General features: G+C 41.3%; 1 protein-coding gene across 5 annotated transcripts in view; it reads right to left on the bottom strand.

The window, feature by feature from the left end:
* Positions 1–5,153: 5,153 nt before the first annotated feature.
* The window catches only part of LEF1 (lymphoid enhancer binding factor 1), a 70,420-nt gene continuing 59,204 nt past the window's right edge, over positions 5,154–16,369 (bottom strand). For all 5 annotated transcript variants that reach the window (XM_017833520.1, XM_017833521.1, XM_017833518.1 and 2 more), the window contains one exon: positions 5,154–6,277. In XM_017833520.1, coding sequence (XP_017689009.1) covers positions 6,198–6,277 — 80 coding nt within the window. In that variant the 3' untranslated portion in view covers positions 5,154–6,197. The remainder of the gene's footprint in view (positions 6,278–16,369) is intronic.

The following is a 16,369-nucleotide window of genomic DNA, read 5'->3' on the forward strand; positions in this document are numbered from 1 at the left end:
GAGTAAGGTGATCTGAAGAATTCTTTGAACGTTGGTTGATAAATACAGTATATTCCATGGTTATGTAATTGTGTGGTAGTTATGATAACTATACCTGTGATTGTATGCATCTCATTTAACATACCCCTTAATTCTTCTGTCTGTGGTTTACATGAATTCCATATAATGGTATGTGATCCTTGCAACATATCTGGGAGCTGACAAAGTACCGTCCTTCAAATGTGCTTGGGAACAGATATACAGGGAAATTCTTCCTTCAGTTGACTAGAAAATAACCTTTCCCCCTATTTTTAATTCAAATGGTATTTATTTCCAAACTGGATGGAATGAAAATACAGTATGGGTGTTAGATCTGTGCTGGATTTAAGTCCATCGGAAATCCAGCATTAAGTCATTGGAAAGGGGAAGACTGCTTCTGTGTGGACAAGAGCAGTTAGCAGTGCTGTTCCATTAGCAGGGAACTCTGACTGCCCATGAGGACAGGACAAGAGCAGGGGAGTCAGTCAAACACAAGAGAGAAGGGGGAGGAGGGAGAAACCCTAGAGCAGGAGGGGAAATCAAATGGACCAGAGGAAGAAGGGAATAAACTGCTTGGATATTGAGAAACTGCTTGCTATTCAGTTTCAGTAAGTAAGTTAAGTAAATTCACACTTAAAAAACAATTAAATATGGGGAGTAACCGCTTTAAAGTACCAGTGTAGGCAGAACTAGACTGCTCAGTGGTTAACTGAGTGCTGTGAGTGGTTTTTTTCCTGGGTCATGCAGTTATACCAATCCCACACAAAGGGAAACTTTAGACCATATGTGAAATCTTCCTTATTAAATTTGTATTTTCAAACAGTGACTAAAACCACTCATGGCTAGATTTGTTGAGGGATATTAGATTAAGGTGTTTTGATTGTGAACTCTTTCAGGATATTGTAATAAAAAGTTGAGTAGAGTTTGAACTTTCAGGTTTTTACAGGAAAAAAGCAGTGGCCACTCTGGTGTATGATTTGTTTGCAAATACGGTTACTGCCTATCTGCTTTAGGATTGGGTGGAGTGAAAGAAGTTGCCGATGATGTTAGTCATGACAAAATTAAACATTTCACAGGAGAAGAGTAAGAAGGAAAAATAGTTCAGGGTAGCAAAAGCAGCAACTGGAATGTAAGAATCTTGTCCATCTCAGGCTTTGGAACTTAATCTTAGTCAAGAGATGTTGTGCTGTGTACTGTCTCCTCTTTTGTTACCCAGCACTTTGCTTTCACAGGCACGTGCTGAGAAAAACTAACTCTTCTATGGCATTTTGCTTTGTTGAGATCGGAGTCTTCAGTTCTGTGGCTTATTCTCTCTGTCCTAAAAGACAGAGATGGTCCTAGCTCAGCCCAACAGATAACCTGTAGGATTTTTTTAACCACTTTTCTTAGCTGTAGGAAATTAGTACAAATTCAAAGAGTTTCCTCTCAAAATAAGTGTCTTGACCACCAGTAAGTTGTGGAGTATGTTATTTTTCTTATTCTGATGAAGATTTTATTATGTCATAGTTACCTTTTCTCAGCACAGTCCACAGGACAGACCAGTTCTTGGGTGAGTTGCTCTTTTAGTGTGAAGCAGATGGAAATTTTTCTCCTAGCTTTGCTGGTTCATGCTGATTTTCTGTAACTGACAGGGATGAACAAACCTGTCACTTACTTATATGTGTTGGGTTTCTGGAAAGTGCCATGGGTGAGTTTATCAAAATGTGTTTTGTAGAACACCATTCACAGGAAGAAAACCTTCGTATCCCAGATGAGGTACGCAGTAACTATTACCTCAGCCAAGCAGACTGCTGTGACTCAGTGAAGGAGGAGTGTGCCAGCCAGAGAGAAGGCTTCATTTAAAACCTATGGCCTGAAGGTATGAGGATTTACCTGGGAGAGCAGTATTTTACTCCTTGCTTTGACCTGGCCAAAAGCTGGTGATTAACAGGTTCATTTCCCATATTTCTGGCACATGTGTTTCTTTTCCTGGGGCTGCAGATGCCTGCTTGCTTGCTTTCTAAAGCTGATTTTTGTATCTGCGAGGAGGCTGTGAGGGTAAATTCATACATAAACCTAGAGTTTCTCTTCCTGGAAAAATGAATACATTCAAGCACACTTTCTAGGTTTTTGGTTTCATCTCACAGTGTGTTTACAGCCGACCATTTTCCTGTTACAGCTGCTCTACTTTTGGCTAACTTCCATTTTAGCCCAGTAGTTTTTCACTGATTTAGGAGAAATGTGTTCATAGCTGACAGGCTTCTGGCTATTTGTGGAGTCACTTCTTTTCCTTCTAATGTTCTACTTTGAGTTAGGCCTCCTGGAGAGTCAGGCTTCCTGGCATGTTAGTGCCCTTGCGAATGAAAGGAACAAACTGCAGTTGCCTTATGGCAGAAGTTACCGGGCATTTCTGTGTCTGCAGTGTCCTTCATTGTTTGCCAGTCTTGCTTTAGCCTCATTAGCTGCCATGTAGATCAGAGCAGGAGGCCACCATGAAACAGAATTGTTGCTTCAAAGCCTTATGCACTGTAGTGGTTTCAAAGAAGTGCAGAAAACTGATTGCTCCACAGCCAGGAGCAAGGATTGGGTCCTTAAGGTCCCACATTTGCTGCCATTGAGCTATCACTTGTACAACTAACTTACTGCCTTTTCTGTTAGCTAATCCAAAGCAGGAACTAAAATAGAAGATAATTCTGTAGAGGTGGTAAGTCCCTATAAGCTCAACTAGTGAATTTGTCATCGCTTGCTGTGTAAGAAGCCAGAGTTAGCCTGAAGCATTGTTCTTTTTTGTAACAGAGGGGAAATGGCTCTGGTCTACATGATCCAGAAGCCTGAGGAGCCACATCATCCTGTGATGTTGGCCTGATGAGCTGTAAATAATCCTGGCTCAACCCCACTGTTCTGTGTCTTTGCTGTGTTTTCAGTGAGAGGAGGGGGAAGGCCGCATGTTTCCCAGATAATGGGATATCTCTGTGTTTATGAACTACACTACCTGTTCCATGATCAGTGCAAGAACTGCTTTTAGCGCATTCAGAGAACGAAGTGTAGGGGGAGAGAGTGGTTTGTGAATGCTTGTACACAAGTGTCTGGATAATTAACTCAGCTGCTAGGTAGGAGCATTTAAATCCTTAAAGATGTTTTCTGTGGGAAATACAGAGTAATCATCTCCTCAGGCACTCAAAAGAGACATGGTTAGATTCTCACTTCTGCTTAAATTGCACATCAGGAATTTAGGTGCTGCTTTTGAGTCTCACCTGGAATAATGTATTCCATATCACAAGAATTTAAACCTAGTCTTACTGCCAGGGTTACACCATCATCAGTAGGCCATGTTTCCTAGTTCATTTATCTCCGCTGACAAGCTGGTGCAGTACAGTGAGGGCCCATGTCAGGTTGCTCTTCCCACAGGAACAAATTCTGATTAGCAGTGGAAGCCAGGAGTGGACACTGACCCAAGTTACAGAGGGTATTCCGGGATAGCGTGGTTACTGTTTCAGGTGCTCACATGGCAGCATCCCAAGCCTTACATATTAGTTAACTTACAAGTTATTGCATATTACTTAACATACTAGTTGCTGTATGTGAAGGGTCTTTGATCTATGAATGCGCCCAACACATGGTGCTTGTTCACGGTATGTTAACAGCAGTGATGTTATTTTTAGCTCCTGAATTCTTTTTTACTATTAGAGCTGAAAGACCTTTCGTCCTTAAGACAGGCAACTGTTCACAACATAGTGTATTTGGGACAATGTGTTACATAAGGCTGACACCTCTATTTGGAACAATTTTTTTTTTTTTCAGAATGGGTAAATAGCTTTTTAAATAGCCATAAAAAATCTAAATAAAGTAGTCATGTTTTATAAAGTTTTAAAAAGTACTGTTGTCTTTGGAACATGTAATTTACAGATCTCACTGCAATAATCCTTGATTTAGAACAATTACTGCACTAAGTACTTGCCTTTTTTCCTCCTTTAAAAACAAAACCAAACCCCAGCCCAAAAACCAGACAGGTTTCCAGCAAAGGCTGGGATAATTGACTGAAAAGGAAACATAGCCAAGTCTTGCAAAACTCCAGTATACAGTTGCTGTTCTCTCAGAGATATTTTCTCCTGCCATCTGAGAGCCTTGTCACTTGTTTTTCTTTTTTGTTTTTAATATAATCACTAGTTGCTAGAAATATATTGCAAGAACTGATGTGCTCGTCACAGCCTTACAAATGGGTTTGTTTGCAGGACACGCTGGTTTAAGAGGAAGCTGTTTTATAACGTTTTTAATTATTAAATGTCTTATGCAACAGAGTTTAAGGGTCATTTACAAACAATTCAATTCCAAAGCTTCCTTAGGCAGTAAGTCACCTATGTCATTTCTTGTAGCTCAAGCTTGACTCAGTCCAGTCTCACACCAAAACAAGATTTGGGAGCTGGAATAAAGGGAATGGTGATTCAGTGTACAGTTCATAATATTTCTTTGGCAGGGTGCTCACAGATCATTGGACTAGTTTATCTGTGAATACAGTGCTTTTTTTTGTTTGAAGTCCTTTAACAGAAGTGAGGCAGCTGTGCTGCTTCTGTGGCAGGAAATCTCATGGGTCCCACTGGCAGTAGGCAGGCCATGCCGACTCTCTGGATCTGACACCATAAAACCAGGCCCTCCACTGCTGATTCTGCAGCCAGCTTCAGTCCTTGACTGCAAGATAATTTATACAGCTACAAGAAATTTAACTATAGTCTCCTATCTCTTGTGTGGGCATGGGATGTATCCAGAAACAAGGGAATCCATATGCCTAATCATCAGCTTAAAAGCACTGCTGTGTTTACTAAATTTTGCTAGGAAACTAAAGATAGAAGGAGGGATCCTTGGTACTTCCACTTAGGCCAAAGATAACTGAGCAGCACAAGGAATTATTGAGCCTGCTCATTCCTTATTCCTGGTATGGAACTGAGACTTCTCACTTTCCGAAGAAAAAGTAACTTTCCAAAATCACTTCAGATGAGCAAACAGCTGAACAGACTCACTGCATTTCCTAGAAGAGAAGACCAAGCCAAAAGTTTTTAGCCTTAGAAGTGACCGTGCCTTCCTGGGCTTGCTTCTACCTTTGAGGGATTCTAGTACAAACCATTCTCATTTTTTAAAGCCAGTTTTAAAAGACAATTGACTTTAGTTTTATTACAAAGCTTTTATTAAAAAACAAATGCTCAGCACATAAACTGGAATGACAAAAAAAAATTGGTTGACAGTATTTTTGGCAAAGGCTGTGCCTTACTATTTTAAAAAATGGGTACATCAATGCTTATTTCAACAACTGGCATAAAATCCCACTAACAGGCTAACAAAAACAGATACAAATACAGAACAATTGAAGTAATAATTCAAGTGCTGGGCTTTTTACAAGGAGAAGGGAAATGGGTGAGAAGGAGAACTCACTGCAGTCAGATTTGCTGGATGTATTGCTTATGTTTACAGAGTAGATGATGCAAGACTAACATGTCTACTGACCAGCTGACTGTTGTTACATTTATTTAGTTCTATAGGACACTATTATATAGACTGAGAGGCCACTATTTGTTACAAATAGTTTAACAAAACAGCCACCTTTTTTCCATACAGGTTTTTCCTCTGGCAGAAAAAAAAAAAAAAAAAAAAAAAAAAAAAAAAAAAACTCCTTTTATTTAAAAAGTATTTCAGATTTCTGACACTTGTTTAAAAGCTCATACCTAGTAAAATATACACCAAAGAAATTACAAACTAAAAGTTAAAATATAAAAGCATTCAAGTTTCTTAAAAAAAGCTAAAACCAAAATTGATCCTGTCGCACCATTAAATAAAAAGAAGGTTGAGCGCGTCATCCTGGTCCAGGCAAATTCCATTCCTCGATGTGCTGTATGGGGCAGCTGTGGTCTACATTATTCTGTTGGCTGAAGCAGGTGGAGACAGCCATGCTACTTTGTTTGCTGACTCTATATGGACACAGATGAGACAGGGGCTTACGAGTGCAAGGCAGAGGTGAAGACAAAAGCTGCTCTGCTGACCCAGGAGCTCATTTGCTCTATTTATATCGGGGCTGGACCTCGTGATAGTGAAGGATTTTGGCAGTGATTGTCTTTATGATTCAGTGTCTCTAGCAGTGACATCAGGGTGAATGACATCCTGGACAGACTCCTTGGGGGTGGTCTGTGTGGATGAAGGACACACCTAGGGTTTTAACAAGCTTCCATCTCCAGAAGGGGTCCTGGTGTCGCCGCCTTTGCTTTGCAAGTTGAGAAAGCATTTCTTTTCCCACCTACAGGGAAGAAGAGAGAGAGAAAGAGAGTTATAAGGACTATATGAAGCCTTTAAAAAAAAAAAATCCTTCAAAGAAGCTGGTGGTGGTTCACTGTAACTCTATGACACAACTGTAGTAGTGGAATGTGCATTTGCAATGTCAGAGTTAAATGCAGAATTAATTGCTACTTGCTTTTGCCTGAAGTTTGCAAGTATATTTATAGAGAGTACTTTGGATTGTAAAGAGATGTCAACACCAACTAGAAAGAGGGGTTTTAAGCATCCAGCATGTTACAGAAGTACTTCCCTTTCGCAGTGGATTTCATTTAACTGCAACATTTGACCCAGATATCCGTTGCAAAGCTAGACATCCTCAGGCTTTGGTACTGCAGTGGTTGAGGTCAATTAAACCTCTACTTCAGTCTCAAGCTCTACTCCCTGCAGAAATAAAAAACCACTGTTCTCTGTAAGCAGTTTGGTAGAGGAATGTGGGCGAGGCTTGTGTGAACACTAACTCTACCATCCATTCTCATGACTGGGGAGGATTTGTTCTGCTCTTCAATGGGGTAGTGAACATCTTCCAGCTGTGTAAGAACCATGGGCCTCTTACCTAGCAGTGAAGTTCAGTAGGATCTTGGAAGAATTTATGTTCTTAGAGCACATGAAAAGGCCCACAGTATGAGCCCAGTAGGTATTGCTCATCCAGTGAGGAACCGTTGTTCATCACTAGGTCTCTGGGTTACTTCAGCTGACTTATGCAATTGCTAACTCAACCATCACCCTGCCCTTCTGACCCAGACAACTGGGTTAAAACAGGGCCTCCACCCAAAAACTGTCTAACAAGTCAGACATTTTCCCACAGATGGGCATGTGCTCTGCAGTAACGGTTTCATGGTTATTGGTATCTCAAAAAATCTGTGTTAACCTCTGTGTCTCCATGTACTCATCAAGTAGAAGGCTCAGTGAGCAGAGCTTTTGAGAATGACAAAAATTTGCACAAGGATGCAGTTCAGTGGAGAAGGTAAATGAATTTTCATCAGAAAAAACACAAAAGGCTTAGTCACATAAAGATACACTGCCAGCACCTTGAATCATGCGAGGCATGACAGAACAAGTTTATGAAGAAATGGTTTAAACCACAAGTCAAACTTCAGTTAGACTAGTCATAATAGATAGACTGCTTGAGCCTGCAAGAGCTACAAGCTGAATTAGTCAGCAAATTTTACATTATATTACATTACATTGCAGCAGTATTTAAACCAGGGCCATTTATAACTGAGCACCCACCTCCCATCTGCTGCAGCTTCTGTTGTAAGCCTTTACAACACAAAGTGTTTCACTCATACTTGTCTGAGTGCAGCTCCTGAATAAGGAGTTACACTGCCTAACATACTCCAGGGTAGAAAGCCTCTAAAACTGATTTTATACTGTTTTATTTTAATCAGCATAAGCTGAGGCCTAAAATCTTAATAAACAAGTTGACACTGAAGTTTAGCTGCAGACTAAGGTAGAAAAGACAAGCAAAAATTTATATCAAACTGTTCTGTATAGCTTAAATTTGATGCAGACTCTCTCCTATCCCAAATACTGCCATCCCTGATACATGATGAGTAATTTTCACCTGCTGCTGGTAGCCACAGAAAGACATTTAAAGCCACTGAGGCATCTTAAACAGCACAGCTAAAAGTCCACTGGCAAACCAGCAGTTTCAACAGAGGTGGTCTGTATTGACTAATTCAGTTCCTATTTCCTCATAAAACCAGCCCATGTCCCAACTAAAAAAAGCCTTCTGAGCTTCCTGCCTTTTTTTTTTATTTTTTATAAAGTAGCACAGTGCTCCATAACACGTGCGGATCAAAGAGCTACGAAGGGCTCTACCTTTCCAAGGAGCACGAAAGAGAAGCCAAGCAAACAGCAAAGAAACACTGGGGAGAGCACCCTGCAGCTTTATATTTATTTTGTGCCTTTTCATCCCGGATTTTCAAAGGTTTGGTCCAGGTTGCTCTTCCTGGGAAGGTTTTCCTCTCAGTCTTACATGAAAACATTCAGCTTCCTGTTGAGGAATGGCCTTGAGGCGCCAGGCCAGTAGTTCACAGCAGTCTGATACAAGTGCTGTGATTCAGAGCTACTCCCCATTAGCAGCCAGGAATGTCTACTTCACTGAAGGAAATGAAATGCTCTTCTGTTGAGATGGTTCCCTGCCTCCTCCCCCCTTCCCTTACCAGCAAGCTGTCTTTGAAGTCAGGAGGTTAAAATAACGACCGTGGCCTTGCTCTGGCCCTCAGCTTTTTCTAACAGCGGCCATCGTTTCTTTCTCAATCCAGAGGCAGCTTTTGCAGCGCCTGCCTCCTTTCCATAGCCCCTCTCAGCACCTAACTATGCCCTGCTCTGCTGGAGAGGCTGCAGACACTGCTGTGATTCAGGAAGGGGACAGGCATGGTGAAGCCCTACATACTTTTATTTCCAAGGGAATAATGCAGCACAGCAAATTACACAGTAGCTATCCTGAAAACATCATCTAGAACCCAGCCTTCCCCCAGCTGCACATTAAGGGTACATACTGGAAACTGCTCCTACTGCTGATAAACCAAATAATACCTAAAAAATACGAGTGATGATGGTGTTGCCTTACAGATATAAAACAGGTCAAATCAGGATTCTTTTCAAGAAACCACAGGCATGTGCTAAGGAGACTGAAGACTTCCCACATCTAAGGCTTCACTGGGGGGCTGCAGCTGAAGTCTCGCCAAGCAAGGCATGCCCTAGCAAAGCCCAATCCACAAGTGAAGTCGGCGCAAATCAAAGACTGCAATTACAGCTCCCTGGCTGTGGTTAGGCTTCAAAGAAAGTGCTGCAAGTCACATTTTACATATGTGAAGTCTTGAGCCTGAGCCACAATAGGAGGCACTGTCTGTGCCATTTGCAGTGTACATCTGACTGCAGGAGGAAAAAGGAAAAAAACCACAAACAATCACCTCGAGAAAGAAACAGAAATAAGATTCAAGAATAATGCCGTGTAAAAAGAAAAGCCTTGCTCCTGAAGTGATAAAACTGTAATTTAGGAATCGCTACAGTAAAACTAAAGTCTCCTAGCAAACCTGGGCTCAACAGCTGAGGGCAAAAGCATCACAGGGGGATCAGAAGTCTTCCCTATACTTCAGAATGAGATGGATTGAAGGGTGGGTCCGCAAAGGTCTTGTGCTCCTCCTCTAGACTTTTAACTCATCTCAGTTTTTCTAGAACAAGGGAGAGGATTATGCAGCTTCATTCAGGCTAATCGGAAAAGCTTATGGAAGAAAGTCAAGAGTGTTTGGGTCAGTCCAGGAGTAAGTACGGAGTAAAAGAGGTAGGTAACTCTTCACAGAAAGCAACAGAAAGTAAGTATTTTAAACGAGGTGCTTTTTTTCTACACCATTCTCCACCATGGGTTGTTTTCATACAGTTGTAATAACAGAAGAGACTACATATAACGGTAGTTATATGTATTTAAAAAAAAAACAAGAAACCAAAAACAACGTTAAACAAAAAGTTCAGCTCCAAACCTGACTTTTAATCCAGCACTTCAAACGAAATGGCAAACTCAGGGACCCAGAAGCTGAAACTGCCATTTTCTTTTTAAGTCCAAACGGAACATGCTTGACTTACTGCCAGGGTTTTTTCAATACTCCAAAAACTTGGGTATGCAAAACCAGGTCATTATTTATCAGAGAGGTTCACACTGTTTGTGAAGTCCCTCTGTATTTTCTTTAACAGCAAAGCTGGAGAGGCTTTCAGGCACAAGCAGATAGATGCCAGCACTGCAGTCTGCTCCTCTTCCTGCCCAGCTGTGCCATGGTTTGTGGGTTTATCCCAAACCAGATCCTTGAAATGTTCTGGGCAAACAAAAACAAACACTCCACAATCTTTGTTGTTTCTAAACAAAAAAAGTACCTCCCAACAAAACCCCAGTCATTTTAGTAATCCCATTTGCTGCAGGGTCCTTCAAACTGTTACAGAACAGGGATGGAAAGACCTACAGGAGACAGGAAAAAGCCCTCTCTGCAAGAGATGGATACCAGCAGGCAGCAGAGGGAACTTTTTAAACTGCCTTTGTTGCCAAGAAATGACATAAAATTGTACCCTAAAACTGTAACAGCTGCTGCCATGTTGAAACTACGTCAGTATTAAGTTTTTCTTGATCTTTCCAACCCCCTCCATCCCCCTTGCTACTGTCAGCCTCAACCCAGGCTGGTAACTGTGAATGGAAACTCCAGAAGCAAATTATTCACTGATAGTTTAATTGCCCTGGAGTAACTACACCTGGAAATACCTCTCCACTAACTACAGGTGAAGTCTGGAGTCCTGACTTCTCTCCTTTCAGTCTGACCTAAGCTAGATGTGCTAAGTGAGCACCAGGAATATTCCTCCCCTCGCCTCCCCAAGTCAGAGACCTCTTCCAGAGCAGATTACTGCCAGCACGGAAAACACCCAGGTATTCTAAGGTTCCTGCTTTGTGCAGGCAACAGCAGTGATGCCAAGCATGTATGGCTCTTATCAAAGGCCCCCATGTAGGCAGCACAAAACTACAACCTCTATCACTGAGCTACAATCTTTAAAATGATCCTACTGGAAGACCCAGGACATGTTTTTCCTGTTGGGGGTGGGAGGGGACAGAGGCTCCATGTTTATAATAAAAACCAGATTGCCTCTAGACAGCCATCTCTAGCAGTTTCTTGAAGAGGAATAATATACTTAAGGTGAGGAAGAGGGAGGAAGAAATAGGCTTGTCCCCTCTTTGTATCTTTATGGCATATAACGAATATCCAGAAGACTATTTTTTAAATTATTTCTTTTATAGACTGAGTTCTAGGGACTCTGAAATTGCTACTTCAGTTTTCACCTGCTAACAGAAAAGACATGATGTATGGGTAAAGCAGTAAGTGAAAATTCTTTCAGAAGAAAGAAATAACACAGATAAAGTTTCCTTTAGAGATCATCTTTTCTGCCACAATTAAACACAGGTTAGAATTTAAAATGTACTTTGAAAGACAATCTCTACCGTTAAATCTTCTAATACATGGAATAATTTAAATAGTTGCTTTCATGAAACAAAAGGCAAGTCAGATGTAACCTGAATATCTTCTTGAGCTTCCATCAATTCTTCTGCACACAGCCATCCACAGAGCAACACTACCAGCGAAAGACAGCAGTACACAGAAACCACTACAGAATTCAAACACATCAACTTCACTTTGATGCAATTAAGTCATCTCAGCAGAAAATCTCTCCTGGTCTGAAATATACAAGCTTCCTGTTGTGTATCTCAAAACACACACACATGGGAAGAAACCCAACTATTCATCAAAATGTAGTCTCGCCTAGTGTGTGCATCTGCCTTGATATCATAAAATTAAATCTATGTAGTTATTTTGGCAATCACATTTTATCTCATTCAATTTCAGGTATCCCTGAGATGAGAGATAGAAGGCTCTCAAAACTCTGGAGTTTAATTCTTATGCTACTTAATATTAACGAGGGAGCAGAAATCTTACTTTTGCAAAGAGGAAGCAACTTCAGAAATATTGTCTCCCTGCTCAGTTAAGCCTCTTTAGTTCTCTTAACCCCTGATCCCACTCTACTGATGCCTGTGGCAAGAACACTAATTCAGAGATGGTCCTTGGTACCACTTCCCTCAGTTGCATCTAACCCTGCTCACACACTACACTCCAGTGCCAAAGACATCTTAACTGCAAAAGTGCTTCCAACATGTGCTCCTACCACTGAGAGGAAGAGCCAAAAGCCAGTGTCCTGGAAGCTCTGACTAAAGTCTCACTGACTACCAGGCTCACGTTTAACTGGCCAGACAGTGGTGCTTCAGCTGGCTGTGCTGTGAGCTTCTTTCCTTGCACAGCTCTCCAATTTGCATGCGTTCAAACTTTAAATACTGTTTATATGGTACAATCTCAACAAGCAGGTAAAGGGTCAGAGATTTAAAAAAAGACTTGTGTAAAAAGTCTTAAAGTAGAGCATTAAGGAACTAACTGGTATGAGAACCTTTCTCTATTAGCAGTGATTTGTGCAACATCACACTTAAGGCTCTTTGGTTTTGTTTTGTTCTATTGGTTGGTTTTGTCTTCAGGATGGCTGGTTTTGCATTCACGTATATCAGAAAACCTCTTCAATCTAATCATAATCTCTAAAATCAGAGGCAGAGGGAAACAAAACAGTGCTAGGGTGTGCTAAGGTTCACTAAGCTTTGACAGAATTGAATTTGAATACAATTTTGATGAAATTAGAGGACAGATTTCACCTAAGCTTAGTCTCCAGAAATAAATGGGAAAGACTTTGATGGTGTCATAACAACTTGCTTTCTAGCTGTTCAGGAATAGAGTCAATGCCTCATTTTGAAATTTTTCATGTAAATTCACTAAAAACATGAAAATGCAATACAGACCTGAGAAGAACAGTAAAATAGCGAAGTTTTCTTCCAATTGGACATGAAGCCACAGTTCAAAATCTTACGTTTTATTTATGAAACAGCTTGTTTCCACAGAGTTTTTCTCATGACCTTAGAATTCTCAATCTGGTGCTGAGTTTATTAAATCCACCAAAATACACCGTTTTTATCCAGAGAAGAATGGTGCACCAGGCGTCAACTCCCTGTCCCCACCCTATCCCACAGGAAGAGTTAGAACAATAGTTGTCCCACTGCTCCTTCATTCTAGCCCAAGCCGCCTACCGCTAACACCTCAGAAGTGAAACAATATGGGGATTTAATCACTTGTGAATGTGGCTGAGTTCAAACTTGATTAGGCATCTCCAATTTCCCAGTAGCATCTCCAACTTGAGCACCTCTGACAAGATAAACAGATTTCAGACATTTGACTGCTGAATTACCTATTTTTTTTATTTGTCAGTGTCAATTTAAAATAATGAAATGCTGAAAATCAGCATTGTAGCTGACCATGCTACACCTCTATTTTGCAAAAATACTTCAAAATTTTTCTTGTTTTTCTAATCCCATATCTATGCCGATTGTCTAGTTGAAAGTGTTCTGCTGGTTTTTATTTATAAACCCTATGCTTTGCTCCTACCCTCACCTACCCTTACCCCTCCCATAGGCTCTGATTGCACCGAAAATAGCTTTTATACACTTCCTTCCTTCCTTCCTCTCCTCCTGCACTTCACAAGGAACCTCTGCCAGGCTGGTAAACAGGGACCTGGGTCTGCTTTGCCGCACCTCTCCCAGCAGGTGTCAGTGCCCCCCTGTACCTGCCACCTTAACGGGCAGCAGCTTCTCTTTGGGTTTGCTCTTGTTTTCCTTGATGTCAGAGAGCCTGAGAGGAGGGTTTCTGCAAGATCAATATCAGGTCAGAACTAAGTCGCTGTAGGGGACACACAGGAGGGATGGGATGCCATCCAGAGGGACCTTGACAGGCTTGAGAAGTGGGCCTGTGCAAACCTCATGAAGGTCAACAAGGACAAGTGCCAAGGTCCTGAACCTGAGTCAGGGCAATCCCAAGCACAAATATAGGCTGAACGGAGAATGGATTGAGACCAGCCCTGAGGAGAAGGACTTGTGGATGTCGACGGATGAGAAGGTCGACATGACCCAACAATGTGCACTCACGGCCCAGAAGGCCAACTGAGTCCTGGGCTGCATCAAAAGCAGCCTGACCAGCAGGTCGAGGAAGAAGATTCTGCCCCTCTACTCTGCTCTGGTGAGACTCCACCTGTAGTGCTGCATCCAGCTCTGGGGACTTCCAACATAAGAAGGACATGGACCTGTTGGAGTGAGTCCAGAGCAGGCCACAAAGATGCTCAGAGGGCTGGAGCACCTCTCCTATGAAGACAGGCTGAGAGACTTGTGATTGTTAAGCCCGGAGAAGGTTCCAGTGAGACCTTCTAGTACCTAAAGGGGGCCTACAGGGAAGATGGAAAGGGACTTTTTACAAGGACATATAGTGATCGGACAAGGGGGAATGGCTTTAAACTGACAGAATGTAAGATATTAGGAAAAAAATTCTTTACTGTGAGGGTTCTGAGGCAGCGGAACAAGTTGCCCAGAGAGGCTGTGGATCCCCCATCCCTGGAAGTGTTCAAGGCCAGGTTGGATAAGGCTTTGAGCAACCTGGTCTAGTGGAAGGTGTCCTGGCCCATGGCAGAGGGCTTGGAAATAGATGATCTTTAAGATCCTTCCAAGCCAAACCACTCTTTGATTCTATGATCTGTCTGAGGGCTATACTCCTATTCCTTGGAAATTTCTATGCCTATTTGAAATAATATAAATGTTTCAAGCCAGCAAATTTTTTTCTTTTCGTTCTGTCCCTCTTGCCTGTGCTGAAGGCCACTATTTTTAGGCAAAACTGGGAACAGGGAAACATGGGTCACAGAGGAAACAATTTTAAAGTAAATCAGGACATGTCTCTGCACCACCATGACCACACAAATTCTCACACTCACTAACTTCTGTGCAAATCCTCCAGGCTCTGTTTAAAGCTTCTGAGCAGTCAAGAGCTATGGAAAGGGCTAGAGCATTTGTTTCACTTTTAACTACTCCAGCAGCAATTTCAAGAGCACTGGACAAGGCAGGTTTGAAAACACATGCCTCAGAAATCAAGGTACCACATCCTCTTTGCATCTCCTTTCTAGGATGCTGGCCAGAAACCCATGGTCAGCCATGATCACAGTATTCAGATGCTTCTTTTCCACAGTATTCTGGCCATATATTGGTCCACTTTATAGTTTGCTTTCAGAGCCTCGCTCCATTTTATTTCTAAGTAATAAGGAAAACATAATCCAGTCATAAATTGTTACAACACTACCAAAAAATCACTTCTGCACTGAAATTTGGCTCCAATTTCCATGTAGGAAGTTTGAAATGTTAAGATAATTCGTTGTTTAAAGTTAAACAGTCTTAATCTGATCCTTTTAAGTTCTTCTGATTGTAAATCAGTATTAGTCAAGTTTTCTTATTTTTGGAAGCTTTGCTAATGTAGATGCTAATTGTCATGGAATTTTGCAAGCCACAAATATACTTCTCACAGGTTTTCAAATGTCTATTAACCTTCTCTATCACTCTTTTTAGCCCTTGAAGATAAGCCAAAACACAATGTTAAATTACGTAGTTTCCCAATTGCATCCTGCCATATGTTGAATAATGTGCCTTTTACAATTACCACACAGAGCAAGTCATAGGAAGTTAAGTATTTCCATGCTGCAGAACAATCAGGAGAAATTTTTGTTAGTGCCATTCTATTTCCTTGCTGATTTCTAAATACTCATGAGATGCTAAAAATTGCTTTTTTTAGCTTCCAAAAGTCAAACTGAATAGAAAATTAGGAATTTCCACTTCCAGCACAGAATTGCTCCTATTTTCAAATCTTCTAGAATGTTGAGCTTAAAGTAAAAAGAAAACACTCACCTTTCAAGAAGGTGCTCAACAGGTCATCTCTACATTGTCCTTAGTCTTAGCTTTCCTCATTTCCCCTTCCCTCTTGTCCCCTCCTAAATTTATTTTTAGCATTATCAGGTCTTATTCCACTCTTGGTTGATTTCAAAAGAAGAGAATAAATAAGAGTTATTTCTTTAACAAATCAAAGTTATTTCAAACGTTGTGTTGGACCACGTCAACTGCAAACAAAATCCTTCTTGGGACAGTTCCAAAACTCTTACAGAATGGTGACATGCTTTGAAGCACCCCAGGATAATATAGCAAAGACTGGTTCACAGGGTCACGGTATTCCTAAAGCACTCTAAACTGTTTTACAAAATGGCCATTCAGCATGTTGGAGATCACAGTTAAATCCTAAGCAGTGAAGCCATAAGATGCCTGCTGCTTTATACAACCCTTGGAAAATGGGCAACTTAATGCTACCACCTTGACTTTACCACTCAAATCATGTCCAAGGCAAAAAGCAGGTTAGAGGTCCACCTTAAAAATCACTTATGTGCTGAAGGGTTCATGGACAAAAATAAAAAAAAACCCACACCCAAAACTTTCACAGTATCTTAAATCATTTCTGTTTGCATGTCTCTTCCGTTACTTTCCTCTGAACATCCCACCACACAACCCTCCCACCATTTCATCCTTCTCACTTACATCACCATAATTACAGCCCTGGCTGATCTC

This window comes from Lepidothrix coronata, unplaced genomic scaffold (assembly GCF_001604755.1).
Source record: "Lepidothrix coronata isolate B3197 unplaced genomic scaffold, Lepidothrix_coronata-1.0 Scaffold215, whole genome shotgun sequence".
In the NCBI taxonomy this organism is placed as follows: Eukaryota; Metazoa; Chordata; class Aves; order Passeriformes; family Pipridae; genus Lepidothrix; species Lepidothrix coronata.